Below are 19,163 nucleotides of genomic sequence, written 5' to 3' on the forward strand. Positions count from 1 at the left end.
ATATAGTATTCATATGTTATAAATAATTTTCCCGAAGCAAGCAGATTCAGATTATAAATTTAAGGGAAACAATACCATCTGAGCATATCCTTTTATCTTTAGATAAAAACAACTGAATAGGATAGGGTCACAGAAAAATTGGAGGAGCTGTTTCATTAATGCAAAGGTAAAGCTATAGCTTTAGTGAAAATAAATGGTGTAGCAATGCCTAGATTTATTTTTGAAATAGAAGTCATTTATTCTGTCACTATGTTTTATTCCAATGACTTTCTATATAATGTCATATGCTAAGTGATAAATGCAGATACACTCTTTTTAAAGTGATGGGCATTTGAAATTGAGCAAGTGTTTCTCAACCTACTATCACTGAAAACTACATTTTAAAGGTACAGAGGATTTAACTGTTTGGGCTTTTTGTAAGGTATCTACATTTTAACTTGAAAAACAGGAATGATGCTCTTCTGATACACAGGGCAAAACTCTTTGCAAAGTAACTTTTATTTTTCTCTGTATACTTGGTTTACATAACTTTTTGCTTTCCTAATGTTTTACAAAGGTAGGCTGGAACCGTTTCAAGGCTATCTCATTATGAAAAGATAAAGGTTCCAATTTCAAATATCAAATATGAGATTAAATAAACTATACAAACTGATATTAGTAGGTCACTGATATAGCCCCAAATGTTCTTTGTAAAAATATAAGACCTATAATTCCAAGGGTGAAAACCTTTTTTGCTTACGCACCTCAGGGACTGAAACTCCTGAAGTGGGCAGAGTCTGCTGAAAAAGAGAAGTTCATATTAAAGCTGAAAAAACCAAAGTCAAACTGAAAACAAATGCCAGTGAAGGTTCTTATATCACTATTCTCCTGTGAAGTAAGTGAATAAATAAAAAAATGAATTTCTCTGTCATATTTTTTCTGCTTAATTTCATTAGATGCATGAATAAATATATTTTCACAAAATAAGTAATTGGTCCAATGCAATGAGTGGGTTCGATTGTGAATTACTTATCCAAATTGCAATTTCATCCACCCAAAGCTGATTGATCAACATCCTTGGTTGGCTTCACAGACCTCTCTGAAACAACACAAATCTATTACATTTATATTTTGCAGTAAGACCTCATCTCCAAGTTCCATTATCTTTCATCAACCATTCCTACTAATTTATTAAGTTGCCCATTTACCAGGCCCACTTTTCCATTTTCCAGTCCAACTCTCATTCCTTCCTAAAAATACTCAGTGTCTTTTTGATGGAGACATAGCTTATGGTGTTGGTTTTATTTTGTGATTTTTTCTGGAAATAAGAAAAAAAAAATATTCCATTAGTATCAGTAAAAAGTAAAAATATTATTAAATAAGTAGAAAAGTTTTACTGGAGAGTAATTAGGAAAAAAAATGAGGAAGTTAAATACACTGAAGCTGGTCTTCATGACAGTGCATCTTCAATAATTCACCACCCCTCCTTTCCTGAGTCACAGTGGGAAGCCTTTTTTCTAGCAAGAAACAGAAAAAAAAAGGTTACCAAATTCCAAAAGTCTATGTCCTATGGGTCTCAGAACAAATTTGGAAAAATTTTTGACGACTCACACGCATAATACCAGACAAAGTTTTCCTATTGTGGGGTGTGTGTGTGGTGAAGGGAGGTTTGAAAATTGGATATGAAACTAAGACTTCTTAGACATTTATGTGTCTCTGAAAAGGAGGGAGTGGCCAGCATTTCGTTTACTCCCCAGGACTGAGCTATGTGAAGGCAACTCTAAATGGATCTCCAAGGTGAGTCTGAACAATCTGAGAACACAGATATAGTTCACTCCCATATATACTGTATATAGTTATTGAAGAAGCAGGCAATTTCACAGCTACTCAGCACAGAGATGGACTAAAAAGATCCAATGCACCCAAAAGTGGATCAGAAGAAGGGTCTAGGGCATCACTAGAGAAAATTAAAATGTCCAGGAATACACCTCTATTTAGAAGATATTTTTATAATATAAGTAAAAAAATGTTGCAGCTGCAGATTTTTCATCAAAAGAAGTCATCAAGTCTGGGAGGATGAACTTGGGTTAACTATCCCATTAACAAGAGAACCCTATGGAAGTAATTGCTACTTCTCAGATGGATTGAAAATAGATTTAATAGAACTTTCACTGAAGCTTTCTGAGTTCAGTAATATTCTTGACTTTTGAATCAAAGCAGTCTACATAAAACCTGGGGCAATGGAGTGGTGGGAAAAACATGCTAGCCTCAGTCTAGCTCACCTCAAAATTTTTTTTCAGCTTTCCTATTTTTCTTTCTCATATCTTCATCTAAGTTTAGATCTGAATAAACATTTGAAGGCATGAATGCAGTTCTTCCATCTTTATTATAACAGATAAAGGTTTGCTCTCCTTCCAATCCAAATTAAGTGACTTATCCTATGATCCCCTATCCTATCCTATGCCATGGCCCCAGGAAGGTCCCAGAGACTCTCAAGCAAGCATACTAGGATGCCCATCAAGCTTTCTCCAAAGCATGAGACAGCTTCCAGATGCCTTCCACTGTGACAAGAATCTATGTTCACTGTACTTATGTCCATACAGAGCAAAGCAATGGAAAGCCAAGTGAAAAGATCATAGTTGTCAAAATGGTTCATAATAATAGCCAAATGTGATGTAATATCTTGAATAGATACTGTCCACCCCACCTTAACCACCAAAAAAAATCTATAAAAGACATTTTTACATGCTTTTAAGCATTTGAATATAGACAGGATAATGACTAGTATTATGGAATTACTGTTAATATTCCTAGATGTGATAATAATATAGTAATTTTGTAAAAAACTGCCTTAATCTTAGAAGATGTCTGCTGACATATTTAGAGATATAGTATCATACTACCTGCTATTTATTTGCAAAAGATTCAACTTAATAAAATATGTATTTCCATATGTATGATGGCAAAATAATAACAGAGGCTGGGGATATATTGAATTCATGTGGCCTGATGTCACAAAAAGCAGAAACCATGTCAACTCAGATAATAAAAAACCCTTTTCAGGCATTCTCCCCTCCCTCCCCAAAAGACATAGTAGGATGAATTTAAACCTTGGCTGGAACTTTGCTACCACTTGTGTGGAGAACTGAGAATATATAGATATTCATGTTTGTAAGCTTCTTCCTTTGTAAGGTAGTAGGAATATTGGGCATCTACTGAGAGTGAGCAATGTTGGCAGTGAGGTAGTGACCAGAAGAAAGTAAGGGAATAGAGTAGAGAGAAAGTAGAGAATTTGTGTCTACCTCTCTGAGAATGGGAGAGCAGATGACATAGAATGAGTAACAGAATCAAGCAAAATTCAGAATGCAGTGAGGCTAGAAGTCATAAATATGTAAGAGAGAAAGCCACCAGCTCAGAGAATTTTCTCCAGTAACACTCAGGCATCTTGAGAGCAACACTAAAAATTCACTCCAGGAATAGGAGTGATGAAACAATGTATATATAAGCTTACTCATAATCAAGATGTGCAGACAAAGAGTATATATTAAATTAACAAGCCCATCAAGTGGCTTACCCCCAAGTCATAATAAGAAAACTATGGTATCTCGAAAGGAGATAAGCAAGCAATTCATTACAGAACAAATTGAGATATTATGTTACTTCAATTATACTCTTTTGTATATGATTTTTAAACATCAAGGATGAACAGAGTAAATGTTTTAGTTTTTTGAAAATTATCATGAGTGTATAATTCTAAATGTAATATATTTTTAATCAAAATTAATACAGGAACTGTATATTTGTATTTAATCAAATGTGAGGTGTGACTGCAGAGGAATGTGATTGATTTTATTTAATCAGTATCATTTTAATATTAAATAGAATACACAGTACAGATAATTAGTTTAAAAGATGCATTTGTCTTCAGGGCACTTATTAAGTTCAACCGAATACCAAAGAATTTTTGAAAATCCTATTATTCTAAAATACTGAGATATTTCTTGTCTTTACAGTTTCTAACATGTAATCATTTTAAATTGACAATTTAATCCAAATTGTCACAGGACAAAGAAAACCCTTTAGTGGAGAGATTGCTGGAGGTTTGAGGTAAAAATATAATAAGAGCATAGTACTCACATTAAAAGGGTCATTAGTTATTTCAAGACTAAAGCAAAATTAACAGAATTACACGCTATAACTATATAGGAATGTTTATGTTTTTGAAAAATTACTTTTATGTCTATTGTCTCATTTAATCCTCCCCCTAAACCAAGATATTCCACTTCTCAGACTGAGAAACTAAAAATCTGAAAGATTAGATTACTATCCTAGGAAAAATAAGTAGTACTAACAGAATCCTAATACAGTATTTCCCTGTCCGAGGCTCCATTTATTCAAACAAGTTCAATAAGAATTATTTCAGGCTTCTTTTTAGCCACATCTCTATTTTTTAGGTGATTTGAAAATCAAATTATTTTAAAACTGGGAAGTATTGAGAGACCACAATATATATCTGTTTTGCCTAAAAGAAGTGGCTTGAATATCAATAAGGGTTAATTTAACATAATACCGTCTAGTACCCTGGTAAATTAGAGTACCCAAATAAAACAATTTTAAATAGCTGCCTTCTTTATATACAGTTAGATATCTCTGGGATCAAAAAAGAAGTGAGAGAAAGAAAAGCAAGTTAGGGAAAAGGACAATTTTCTTCCTAAAATAGTACACTGACAGGTTTAAGGGCAGAAGTTTTTCTCTCACACTTGCTAATAAAGTGTATCAGGGGCATCTCTACCAAATAGAAAGTAACCAAGTTTGGTTTAGGTGAATTTTACTGTCACATTCCAGATTCATAACTTATTTACCCTATTATGATTTTGTAGTTCCTAAGTGTGTACGCCAGACATTTGAACACAACACAAATTTTTTAAAGTGAGAATGAAGTAATTTTTATGCTACAAATAATTTTTATAGCCTATGATTACTTCAATGTATGGCAAGTATGTCAATTAGAAGGATCATTAATTATTTTTTCCAGCAGCACTTTGACATATCTAATTATAACCATCAAAAATAAAATATTTTAGAAGTCACACATGTTATAATCTTACTTAGGGTCCCTTGAATAACCACTTCTCACTTAAGCCAAATTTTTAAGCTTGCACCAACATAAATTTAATGGTAAGAATATTTTTGAGACAATTTCATTACCTTTATAATTTTAAGTGCTCACAGAAGTGTCCATTCCTATTATTGGATTATTTACACATATTTGCAGAGCTTAGTTCAGAAGATTTTGCACAGGAGGGATTATGAAGCTCCCTCCTTAATGGAGGTATTCCTGTATGCTTGTGTCTAGAAAGGAAACCCTGAGCCTTCTGGGAAAGTACACCTAGTGCAACGGATATTTGGAAAATTAAGGGGCACCAAATGTTTTCAATAAGAATGTTAAAAATTTATCTTTATAGAGATATCCAAGTTTCAAAGATGGATATCTACATATAAAAGCAATCAGCAACAGTGAAACTGTTTCTAATGTTATTTTTATTGTTGTTGTCTTGCCTACTTGACCAGCGAGTGAAATAAAACCATTAGAAATGTTATCCTACTTAGCTAGGTCTCATAAAATCTTCAGAAGCCCATACGGTTGAAGAGAGTTCTTCAATTTATTTTTAACTCTGATCCATAGTAAAAATATGTACATATTTACATAATTGTAAAATAATTTCACAAAGACCACCTACCTTATATGCCCTACTCTCTGATATGTTCTATTGTCTTCTCCACTTCTATTCTCTTCTATTTCAGTAATGGCTATTTTTTTCCATTCCTTTTTGAAATGCTGATCTAAATCCCCTAAATAAAATCATGCTTCACTAATTGTTGGGGAATTCAGCATGGAAACTAAAAATGGGTTTAGAACATTGAATTTGGGGAGGGCTTGTATTGCTTGTGCCATCTGCATGTTGTGTGATTTTAGGTAAATTTCTTAAATCTCTCTATGCTTCACTTTCCTCATATGTCTAGTAGGCATGATAACTATAGCTGCTTTCAAGATTAAGAGGATATCTAACAAATTTAAGTTTCCAATAAATAGTAACTGTCTTATTAACTTTAGAACCTAAAAGACTCTCCTAATTTCCAATGCCTGCCTAGAGCTCAGCAAAAAAGGACTAATCACATTTTCTTCATCTCAAACTGAATATTTTGCTCATAAGTAGATGGAACCAACAGATTTCTTCTTTTTTTTTTTTTAATGAAATGTATATGTTAGCGCTGTTACAGGAGAGAGAAAGAAGGAAAGATGCAGAGAGGGAGAGAAGAGATCAAAGAGAGACAGCAACACAGAAAAAGGGAGACGGAGACAAGAGAACCTAAGAAAAAGGAAAGAACAAAGTCTTCCTTGCAATACTCCTCAGTCCTCAAATGGACCACAGGTATCATAACTATGCCTATCATTTTGGAAATGAATGTCCTTTCATTCAAAGAAAATAATTACATTGAGCAAAGGAAGGATGGGAACTGATATTTAGAGAAAGACTCTAGTTTTTGTGTTTTTTTTTAAAGATTTATTTATTTTATTGAGAGAGAGAGAGAGAGAGTGTACATCCTCTCACATGTTCCCCTGAGTGGGGGGAGGGACAGAATCCTCAAACGGACTTCCTGCTGAGTGCAGAGCCTGATGCAGGACTCAGCCCCAGGACCTTGAGATCATGTCCTGAGCTGAAATCAAGAGATGGCCGCTTAACCACTGAATCACCCAGGCACCCATGGCTTTAATTTTTGTTTGAAATATTGTGAAATCCTTAAACATCAGATTCAACCATCTTCAAAATATATTTCAAGAAGAAATGCACATGTCTTACTGATTATTTGTGTCAGATAATTCTTCAGAATTCTTACTTTACATAAAGATAATTAATACCTACCTATTTATGAGTACATACATATGATTCTGTTTGGGATGTTTGGGATAGGAATATGAGTGCAGTTGGTGGTTTTAAATTAAAAAAAACACCCTCAAAAAACCACACCTAATATTATAGATTATAATATCTACTGAATCTTATATAAATAAAATTAATCAATAATACTTCCTGTTATGACTATTCTTTTTCTCAACATAATCCCATTCTCAAAATGTTTCAGTGTGGTTTTCTAAAATATGGAAAAATCACTGTGGGTAGTGAAAGAATATTGATAAAAATATTTAGAGTTAAAGCATTAGGCTGCTAAGTTTTCCTTTTCATCAATCTTGGAAAAGACCTCAAATTAAAAAACAAATAAGTTATAATGAAATTTGTTCTTATCCTTTGCCCCTCTAAATATCCACTGATCTCACACCAAAGCATTTTCTAACCAGGTTAAAGTCCAATTCTGCACTCACATTAGAGTAAGATTCAATTGAGTTAAAATTTTACACTGACTGCCAGTCAACCTTATCATGAACTTTCATTATGTGCATGTAATTAATTGGGTCCAACGAACAATATCAGTACTGAGTTATAGACTCTTTTCCCCCGACCATATAATTAGAATATAATTACCCACAGGATATCAGAATGATGCAAAACCTTTCCTCTAAATGCGCCCTCATTAGGAAACAAGTCTCAATGTACATTTATTCAATCAGTGTGAATTAATTAAAATGTTACTGAAATAAAAGAGGGCAGCAATAAAGAGTATCTGACATCTATTAAGAGACTATCACTTGAGATCTGCATGCACAGTTTATATTTAAACCCATTTAGCTCAAGTAGGAACTTGGCCATGTAATGTTATATACATCCAGCATACTAGGAAATCTGAGTAAATGAACCAGTGTGTGTTAGTGTTTTTGAAAAGAACATAATATGTAATGCACACAAAATCTTAAAGGGCCTGAGTAGGATTCTACTTTATTCCTTGATGAGTCCATAAAGATGTTATCATTACACAGGACAAATCATGTTTACTCCCAAGTATCCAGGAAAGTAGTTTTTCATCCCATACTTTTCTATTACAAATCTAGCATCTCTATTTTGCTATGGCTTAGGAGAAATTGATCAGAAAAGCCTAGATTTACCAAAGAATTAATTATTATTCTTTTTAATAAAAAAATAACCTCCATTACTTAAGCTAGCTCCAGGTATTTCAATAGCATATTTTCTTTAAGCAGAATATTCATATCTACCTAAGACTATATTATTTTTAAGAGGATGCATAATATAATATATTCAGATTATATAAAACATGGAAAAAAACAGTAAATGCATAAAGAAACCAAAGGGGATATGCTGCATATCCCATAAGACGCTGCTGGTTCATGGAAAAAAATTCTTCCTAAAAACTATTTTTCTTGGTTTCTCTAGTACTTGGCATGCTGTCATATGCAATCAAAGATTACTGAATAAACTAACAAATAAATAACCCTAACACAAAGGAATACGCACCAATATTCAAGAACGATATCATAAAGAGTAGAAAAAATTTTAAAAAGCTACATGTAATATTTAAAGTAAGATATGCAGAGATCTTCAAGCTTTTTGTTATTATATAATTCCTCAGACAGTTTTAGGTTGTGTAAAACTTAGTGCTGATAATAAATATAGGGCATTCATTCTTACATATAAACAAGCACCACTTTAAAATGGAAATACCGATGAGCACCAAGTTATATAAGGATATTTACAAATTGCTACTTTTCATTGCTCTTCAGGAACAAACTCTAATAACCAGTTTTTAAATTGTTAATTAAAAATTTTTAATTATTAATCAAAATAATTAAATTATTCTTTTAAATACTTTTTTAAAAATCTAAATTAATTAAATTTTTTTTAAATTATTAACTAAAATGACTCCATAAGATCATTTTTAAATGTTCTGAATATATGTTATACTTACATTCAGGTATTAGACTGGTTTTGATAGAAACCAACACATGAAAGAAATAATGAACTCATTCTAAGTAAGAAGGAGATTGTCTCACACAGGCCTGCTTTATTTTTACATAAAATTTTCTGTAGAATTTCAGTGACAAAGACATGTTGCTCTAATTTTTTTCTGAAGATGCTGTGATTTGAGTAACATTAACTAACGGTAAGCATCACATACACAAAAAATACTACTAATAGAATATGAACAAATTTAGAGTTACATTTAGTAGGAAACATCAATTTTCATTTTCTGAGCTAGACTAAGAATGAATATTTATGATACTTTACATAGACTACTGTATTGCTTAAGCTATCTTTTTTAAAAATCAGATTTTGAATATAATTTGATATCCAAAGAAAAATGTCTTGATTATCCTTAGAATTCTGAAATATTTCCTTTAAGCTTTCTATCTGCAGTGCCACTTTATTTTAAAAATTAGGCATTTTACAGTACCATCTATTGGATATTTTATATAACTACAATAACTTAATCTCAGGTTTTCTGAAATTTAGTAATGATTATAAAATACTTCAAGTGCCACTCCAGAAACACAATGCTCATTAGATGTCCACTAATATTACCTCATCTTCACATACTTTAGACACAATTTTATTAGCTTGTAAGAATAAGATTTATTTACCATGTATTATGAATGATTTTTTAAAATAAGCCTTCCTGCCACATATTCATTTTAATTTGTTATATGATACTCATGTCACTGTCTAATGTATTTTCTTTTTGACTCAAGAGAAAGTAATAACTGATGGGGATAAAAAGAGACATGTAATTGTAATTTATTAATTCAGTAAATATTTGTTGAGCATCTACTGTTCATCACACTGAATTAGGTGCTAGAGATAAAGAGATTTACCCTTTTTGTGTGAGTGGTGAGAGTGGAGGCAGCATTGGTCATTGAGCAGAGAAAAGAGCTTCACAAGAAATATTTTAAGTTCAGCTCCTAGTGTGCTGTTGAAGCCTCTATGGGACATCCAGAGGAAATTCACAAGGTGAAGCTGAGTATTTGGATCTTGAGGGGTCAGAGAGAACAAGGTTACACAGATGTATTCAAAAGTGGCAGTTGTACTCATGGAATCAAATGAGCTAATTTGTAGAGAGCATAACGACATAAGAATATAGTTAAAAATGGAAAGAGAACCATATTTAAGAATTAAAGGACTAGGAATTTAGCAATATGGATCAAGTGTGGCTAGTAAGGTAGAATAAAACCTAGATGAGACATGTTGAGTGAATGCCACGGTATGAGAACAGAGCCCTTAAAATACTCTCAGTGCTGCAGGGGATTCAATAAGAGGATTCTTGAAAAGGGGGTCTAGTGGATATTGTTGGTAGCCCAAAGCGGAATCCTTTGTCACCTTGCCAGAGTACCTATCTCGAATTGCTATGAGTGTGGACTGCTGAGAACTCCTAATTGTTCCATTTTCTGAAGAACTATTCTTTATTCCAGGAGTGGCTCTCTAGGGAGCAAGCACCCACTACTCTGGAGGAAGTCACAGCTAATGAATGAGTGATTGGGGTTAGAAAAAGCCAGCCCCTTGTTTTAAGAACAACCCCTTGTCTTCAGGCCCCTTGTCTTATGGCCTTATATAGGCCATACCCCATGGTATGATTTTATGCCAGAGCTCTCAAAGTTCAGGCCAAGGCTTACATTCTCCCTGTCACCTCTTCCTTGCTCAAAGCCCCTTTTCTTTCCTGCTTCCTCCCTCTCTTGCAGATGGTTTTATAAAGAAACATTCCTACCTCTATAAGTCACAAACAGCTAAATCCCTGGTTCATGCTCTGCTCCTTGGGAGTCCAACCAAAGAGTGCTTCTGGATTTGTGATGAATAACAAGAACAGTTTCCCACCCACTTTATAGTCAGGAATTGGAAGAAGTAAGGAAGGAGGAAAGTAAGTTGAGGTAGAAGGAGGAGGAAAATTTGACACAGTGAGTGTACCTTCACAGCTGCACATACTTATGGCTACATTAAGAAGTAGACAAAGACCACATCCATTTACAAATATAGAAAAATAGCAGAAAGGAACAGCTAAATCTTTAATATGGGTTTAAGGGCAAACATACTACCAAGAGTAGAAACAAAGTAGTTCCAGTACTGGACTCAAATTGTGCTGTCCGGTGCTATCTAGTGCTATCTATCACAAGCAGGTTAGGTTACACCTTATTTAAGTCTTTCAATTGTAAATCAGTGAGTCGATATATTATTACATATTATGGCAAATGCCATGAAAGGAGAAAAATGGGGAGAGACGCAGAAAGTGCCACAATTTAAGAACTGGAGGGATACAGGCCTTCATGACTCAAGGATGGTAGAATAATGGTAACTAAATGGAAAAATTCAAGAGTAGTTGAGGTTAGGGTGAAATAGGAATATTATAGGGAATAGAAAATGCAGGGTGAGCTGTATTCCTCCAGGACTTGGGTTTCTGTGGGCAAATGAGGCCAAATTGGTTAAAGCCTCTGTGAGTATTAGCAACAGAATTTGAAATAATGTATTTTATCATCTAGACTGGGAGGTGAGGAGTGAGTATGGCAGCCTCAAAAGAACTAAACAATCCTTAGTCTACAAAAAAGGGAAACAGGGTTGAACTAAGGGGGAAAAAAAGTGAGTCAAAAATCACTGCACTGTGCATGAAATTGGTGTATAGATCAAAAGTTTTAAATGAATCAATTTTTGTTCAGGTTTCAGGTTGAAAGTGGATAATAGTAAATTATATTTAATAGTAAAACAGAGAAAGGCATGTATATAAATACTTCATGATCACCACCACTTCATCTGGAATCATTAAAATCACAGGTTACCTTTACAAGGTGGAATTTGTCCTTAAATACCTAGTGGTGAAGGGACCTGATTTTTATTGAACTTGAAATTTAAAAGTTAGAAGACAGACATGATATGAAGTATTTATTTCTACTGTGATATAGTTAGTTCTGAATATATGCCCCTCCCTAACCCCAATCTTCCTCTGGAGAGAACAAGCAGAAATATCAATACAGAGGTTCCCATATTTGGGAGCATTTATGCCAATTTCTGGCAATTGTTTCTGACAATTGTGTCTCACCAGATAGAAAAAGTATGATGTCTGACTTGTTTTAATTTGTTTTTCTCAATTATTGATAAGAGTTAAGGTTTTAAGTTACTTTATGGTTATTTGCATTAATTTTACAAAACAAGGCATTTTGTTATGATGCTTATGTTTGCCTTAATTTATGAATTTTGGTCTTTATCATTTTAAAAATAATTATGGATTGGTCAAGTCTATCAACATTTTCTTTAATATTTTCCTTTTAGGAAAAAGGTAAAAGGCAAGAAAAAATATTTTTATAGGCCAAAAATAAACATTCAATCCATGTTTGATTTATTTTGGAATAGGTATAAAGTGGAATTTATCTTAATTTAGTTTCCCATATGGCTATGCAGTAATATCAAACCACTGATCTCCATCAGATTTAATAGGTGACCTTTGTCATATACTACATTACTACATATAATTTACTATGTTATAGACTTTTTACAAGGTCCTTATATTTTCTAGAGGCGCTTACATTATTTTGATCACTGTAGCTTTAATAAGCATAATCCTAATATTTGTTAAAAACAGGTACTTCCTGGCATGCCTGAGTGGCTTAGCAGTTGAGCATCTGCCTTTGGCCCAGTGCGTAATCCTGGGGTCCCGGGATTGAGTCCCACTTCGGGCTCCCTGCATGGAGCCTGCTTCTCCCTCTGCCTATGTCTTTCCTCTGTTTCTGTGTCTCTCATAAATAAATAAATAATATTTTTTTACAAAACGAGTCCTTCCTTATTGGTATTCTTTATAGTTCTAGGAATTTATATTTGTACATATTTATTCATCCAGGGAAAATGTGGGATCACATTATGTAATATATATATTACATGGGAATCATACTAAATAGATGAGTGAATTTGAAGAGACGTAGGTTCTTTTTAGCTTAATTTTATTTTCTTCATTATACTAAGACTTTAAAAAAAATCTTAATTTTTTGTTTAAGGATAGTACCTTATTGCCATTCTCCTTTCACTAAAGGAGATTTTCTTAATCCTCTCTTTCAAATTACTGATTCAGTGTCCTCAAAGTTGATTTTCTCCTATATAGACACTGATATACTTCAGTTTCTGCTAAAATATTATTTTTTTCTCTACATCTTTTCTTAACCTTGTAGCTATTCCTTTTAAGTCAGTATTTATAAAGTAGATTTTTCTTTAGTATTCTTGATCATGTAAAACAATTGCTATTAACATTTTCTTCTGCTCAATACAATAAATCTTCACGTATGAGACCCATCTAACTTAACTACAATGCTTGTTTCTTTTTCTTGTGGCAGAATTATTACTATTTTATTTTGGCAACAGGTAGACTTCTTTATACTAAAATGCACTTTGGCCATAAGCCATCAGTCTGCATTGACAGTTGTTATAAAAAAGAAAACCAAAGGAAACAAACACTACTATGATTACAGCAATATTGTTGAGCCGTAGTGCCTTCCCGATACAATTTGGTATGGAAGAAATTAATCTGAGATCTCAGTAACAACAGTAACAATAAAAAGTCTTTCCGCTAAATGAATGATTTGTTTTTATGTTGTCAAGACTGTCAAGACTATATTTCCCCCCTTTTCATATGGATACTAAGAAACTCAGGAACAAATCTGCAAACTACCTCTGTCAATTGTTTTAGAATATTAGTGAATTTTTAAGTCTAATTTGATTTTGGTATAAATTTATTGTTTTAGATTGCTGCTTAGTTATACAAGCTGCTTTGATTGTTATTGGTAAGAAGTTGTAGAATAATTTAATTCATTAATGGATAATCACATATTCTCACTTTTGAATCAGGTACATAGAGGATATTCTTTGTTTTATCCTATTTCCTAGATTTTAGCTTTCAAGTATTTTTTATCCTTCTTTAGATAAAGCTCATTTTTGCCTATATGTTTTAGACTTCCATCGGATTTTCAATTAATTAAACTTCCAGTTTATGTCATATCAGGCTTTGTTTTTGCTTTTCCATAAATCATGACAAATTAACAGAGTACAGGTTTGTTTCCTTAAAATAGTGATATAGAAATATTATAGAAATGTATTATCTTTGCAGCTCTATTTAAAAAAAAAACTAAAAATAATATTTTAGAATCCTAAAAATAACTCTACCATATTCATTTAGGTAGAAACAAATATAATTTGCCACAATATAATTAATTTTTTCTTCTAGATTAGATCTTATTTATAACTATACATATTCTATATTACAGCCTAAGTTACTACAAAGACAGGTTCTTCAGAAACCCCTGAAATCAATCTAACTAAGACAATGTAACAGATAAATGGTTCATCTCACAAGTGTAGATGACGGAGTCATAACTTAGTGATGCAGGTTCCTTTTCCCATTTCTTATACTATGTACATTTAAAATATAAATACATGAATACTCTGCTCAATTAAAATGGATATACACATATTTTATAAACATTATATAGGGCTTTAGTGCTTAAATGTGTTCCTCACTGGAATTTGAGTCAGAACACCATTGGCAAAAAATATAGGAAGGTTCAGAATTTAATTCTACACATTTTTAAAAATAAATAAATAAAAAGCAGCCATCTTCTATGAATAATACCATAAAAATGAGTCTGAGTTAGATTTTCAAAGTATGGAAAAATTAGATTCTTTTTTGCCTATCATTACTATGATGACAATTATGAATTGATCTATAATGAATATTAATTAAATGAATATTAAGTAATGACATTGATGAAACATTTATTGAGCACTGACAATGGGCTTTGTCCCCACTCTTTAGACAAAAAAGAAAATTGCACAGGCACAAACCCATGGTACATTACATAAAGAATTTCAAGAAAATAGATGACTTCAGTAACTGTGGTTAAAGGTTAAAGAGGTAAATGCAAAGAAGGGAAATGATGTTAAATAAAAACTGAAGCTCAGTGCAGCAAGTCACATCCTTAGCCAACTGTTCACACCTCTCCACCAGACTTCTGGGAGCTCTACAACTAGTATAGGAAGTAAGGTTACAGAGCATTCAAAATTCAAATTTCAGAATCACACAGAATTCAAACATTTCCCTCTCTCCTTTAATTGGCTAATGTTTACTACTGAAATTGTCATTATTAATTATTTCTGGTTACAGTTAAGGGATAGATAGAGAGTACAGAAAGAGCCCATAGTAACTGGACTGTGAGGAAAACTCACACACCCATACTTCCACTCTCTAACAAAACTTTTGACATCGCTAAAGAGTAATGACTTGATTAAATACATACTTTAAGGAAAGACTTAACATATTCAATGCTATGCAAGACTTAATCACCATATCTACAATGCATAATTTAGTAGAATTCTTATAATTGTAGAAGAGCAAGCAAAGATTGGAAGAAGAGAAGGTAATATAGACATATGGTTCCCCAAGGGTGTTATATGTAGAGATGTGTGGACTGGTATTTCAGCAACACAACTTTGTCCAAGTTTTCAGTCACAGTAAAGAAGAGAGGTAGTCGGAAAAATGTGAATCAAGTCTAAGAATATGTCTAGAATTTATATTTTCCAAATAGTTTTATTTTCCTTTCTCTCAGCTAATGAGCTTCATTATTGATTTTGTTGAGATTCTTTAAGGTTTATTTAAGGTAATATAGAATATTATAACAAGAAAATTATAACAAGACTATAAAGTATTCTGGGGAGAAGACACCACAATTGGTCCAAAAGGGGCACAATAATGAACATATACTTTATTTTATATCACTTTCTGCCAATAGATACTATTTTGACTGTATATTCTGATAATACTGTATTTGTTGAAATATAAGATAAAATTATCATCTAAAATTAGTTATTTAAGTATTTAATAGTTTATTCTAAAAAATTATTTTGGTTTTATGAACATTCCAAACATTATGTTCCTGATTTAGAAATATGTTTATAGTGCAGAAAGAACTAAACAACTGTGAAGTGTGATTCATGCGTGGAACAAAATAATACAGTATGAGTGAATAAAGGATACTTTGCAATATCTATTACAAAGTAAACAGGAAAAGTCACTCTTCCTAAAGATGCTCACTGAATAAGAACAAAATAAATAATTGGAAACATGCTAGACATAAATATTGTTTCAACTAAATTATGTTATCTTCATTTCATAAGATATTATGTGGCCATGAATAACAATCTTCCATAGTATATAGAAACACATACATTTAATGATATTAGTTTAATTGTAAAAATAAGGTGTCACATGATATATCAAGTTTAGTTATAAAAATGTAAAAAATATGCACCTAAGGATCAAGAGGAAAATTTTAATAGTGCTTCCTTTTATATATTAATAACTGCTCTTATATAACTTATTACAAATTTTTAATTTCTTTCTCATTTTTATGTTTTTTTAATAAATTTTATTTTATAATAAAAGGTTAAAATTTACTTTTTAAATTCCACATAATATTTAAAATAACAGTAATATTAGGTGACATACACTGAACATTCACTATATGCTGGGCATACTTCTAAGCAATTTTCATGAATTAACTCATTTAATTCCATTTTACAAACTGAATACAGATGTATGAAATATGAATATGAATAATTTGCCTCATGTCACAAAATCAGTGAAAAGGCCAGGATCCAAATACAGAGAGTATATTATCAAACCTTATCCTAACATGGCTGAGCCACTTTATCCTCCCACCTGCAATAAGCGAACATTCTAGTTGCTTCCTGTCCTTTCCAAAGCTTAGGATTTTTAATTGTCTTAATAATTTTGAGGGGTGTATAATGCTATCTAGCAAGATTTAAACATGTATTTTCCTGATGAGTAAAGATGGTGTGCATGCATTTATATGTTTATAGGTGATATATATATTTTATTCAAAGGCTATTTAGGTCTTTTGCCTTTTTGGATTGGGTTGTTTGTTACTTATTATTTATTTACATAAATTACTTTTATATTCTGGACACTAGTCATTTGTTACCATTCTGTAACCCTCTGAAGGAAACAACTTGCCCAAAGATCCAGAGTTCATGTGAAACTTAAGTTTCTAGTCTCTATCCTTTCTGGTTATCAGGATCCCAAACTTATTTGCTTTCTTTCTTCTAGATTGATCTTCCATATTTCACTTCATTTTTTAAAACTTTTCATTGAGCTTTCTGAACCTTTGCTTAAAATAAACAAATCATAATTTTGCTTTCTAAGTCACTGCCACTTTCTCTAGTATGTTTCTAAAAAGAGGTTGCTCATTTTCTCAACTAATACTTGTACTATAGTTTTTATGGAAATCTCTTGGCTTTCCAACCAAATCATCATTCCTGTGGATCCAGAGTAGAATATCTCTCACTCTGTCCTCTCTTGCTGCTGAGACTACTCATTCACTTTACATTTGGCAGCCAAATCCCCACATGTTCTTCAAAATTCAGGCATCATTTCTTCAAGAAAGTTTTCATTTACTCTTTGAATTACCCTCAGGATGAATTAAGGGTTTGTCCTCTAGAGCCTCTGTAAGTTAATATTTATCTCACCATAATATGTAATCTGCTTGCCTGTTTTGATCAATAGTCCAATTTGTAGGAAATAAGATAAATGTTCTCATCTGAATTTTTAGCTCCAATAACTTGAAAAGACAATGGAAAGAAGAAAGAAGGGAAGAAGTAGAGAGAAGATAATAAAACCTAAAAAAATCCAGCATTGCAGATATCGTATATAAGAAAAATGCACATTGATTATCAGTAATGATCTTAAAGACATTGTCATTATGGTATGTAAACCATAGGTACTTATCTCTAACATAAATTCCAGTAGGGGCACCTGCATGGCTCAGTCAGTTAAGCATCTAACTCGTGGTTTCAATGCAGGTCATGATCTCAGGGTGGTGAGATCAAGCCCTGCTTCAGGCTCTGTACCCAGTGCAGAGTCTGCTTGGGATTCCTTCCTTCTTTCTCTCCTACCCTGTCTTCTCCTCTCCCTGCTCGCATGTGCACCTGCACATGCTCTCTGTCTCTCTCTCTCTCTCTCTCTGTCTCTCTCTCACACAAATAAATAAATAAAATCTTTAAAAAATAAACTCTAATTTAAAATAATCAACATTATATCATCACTATATTTTAACTTATTAGCTTTACTAATATATATTGATACAGAAAAGGACTAATCAATCCCTTACTTAGAAATTAAAAATCTTGCTTTTAAATAGTAATGTACAATAAGCATTCTATGCATGGAGAATACTAAATTAAATCATGGAGCTAAATATAATAAAAATTATTTTTATGAGGATCTGCTTCATTTTACTGTTCAAACATAAAGTTTAAAATGCCACTTCCTCATGAGACATCTCAAGTTCTCTTTTGTTGATAGTGAAAGAATCAATGTAATAAAAGCCTCCCTCAAACTGAAGAATCATTATGAAAACATGTATACTCCTAGAGACCCAATTTGACTGATCATAAAAAAAATATATAAAACCTGGAATGAATGTACGGATGAAACTACAGTTCTAGAGAAGCTGATCAAATTTATAGCTCTATGAGATTACTCTAAGAATCAGAGACTCTATCTAGCCTATTGCATTGATTTCTGTTTGATCTAACAAATTTATGTACTATTAAAAATAATTTTAAAATTTCTAATTGAAGCCATTATAATGAAGAAAGATTTATGGAAAGGATAGTAATAAAGTTATGGATTAGCACATAGAAATAAACAACATAAATACATGCATCATTGTCAAATGTGGCATGCATTTACCTCCATGCATCCTAAGGATAGAAGACAGAACGTGACAGTAACAGATCCAGGGATCGTCGTGTTTTATCCTAAACACACATATGGAATCTCCTTTTTATTTTTTTTTAATATTTTATTTATTTATTCATGAGAGACACAGAGAGACACGCAGACATAGGCAGAGGATGAAGCAGGTTCCCTATGGGGACCCCGATCAGGACTCGATCCCAGGACCCCAAGATCTCGACCTGAGCCAAAGGCAGATGTTCAACCACTGAGCAACCCAGGTGCCCCTTATTTTCATTTTTTAATTTAATTTAAACACAATGCTTGGATCTATTGTATTCAGCCTTTCTGGGGAGAGATGCTAACATTTATGTGTACATATATGTTAAGGTATAAATAATAAATACATAATAATATATAATAATAATAATAATAATAATAACAACAACAACAGTATTTGGACTAATAGGGTCCAAAAGATAACAAATCATGATAAA

General features: G+C 32.4%; 1 protein-coding gene across 15 annotated transcripts in view; it reads right to left on the minus strand.

Annotated features, from left to right (window-relative positions):
* The window catches only part of DGKB (diacylglycerol kinase beta), a 694,527-nt gene that overhangs the window by 450,905 nt on the left and 224,459 nt on the right, over positions 1-19,163 (minus strand). For 5 of the 15 annotated variants that reach the window (XM_072764436.1, XM_072764442.1, XM_072764443.1 and 2 more), the window contains one exon: positions 744-776. The exons of 6 other annotated variants lie outside the window; for them this stretch is intronic. In XM_072764436.1, coding sequence (XP_072620537.1) covers positions 744-776 — 33 coding nt within the window. Of the gene's footprint in view, positions 1-743; positions 780-19,163 lie in introns of all 15 variants that reach the window. 4 more of the 15 variants (XM_072764439.1, XM_072764434.1, XM_072764435.1 and 1 more) reach the window with 1 other exon arrangement.

Source organism: Vulpes vulpes, chromosome 7 (genome assembly GCF_048418805.1).
Source record: "Vulpes vulpes isolate BD-2025 chromosome 7, VulVul3, whole genome shotgun sequence".
In the NCBI taxonomy this organism is placed as follows: Eukaryota; Metazoa; Chordata; class Mammalia; order Carnivora; family Canidae; genus Vulpes; species Vulpes vulpes.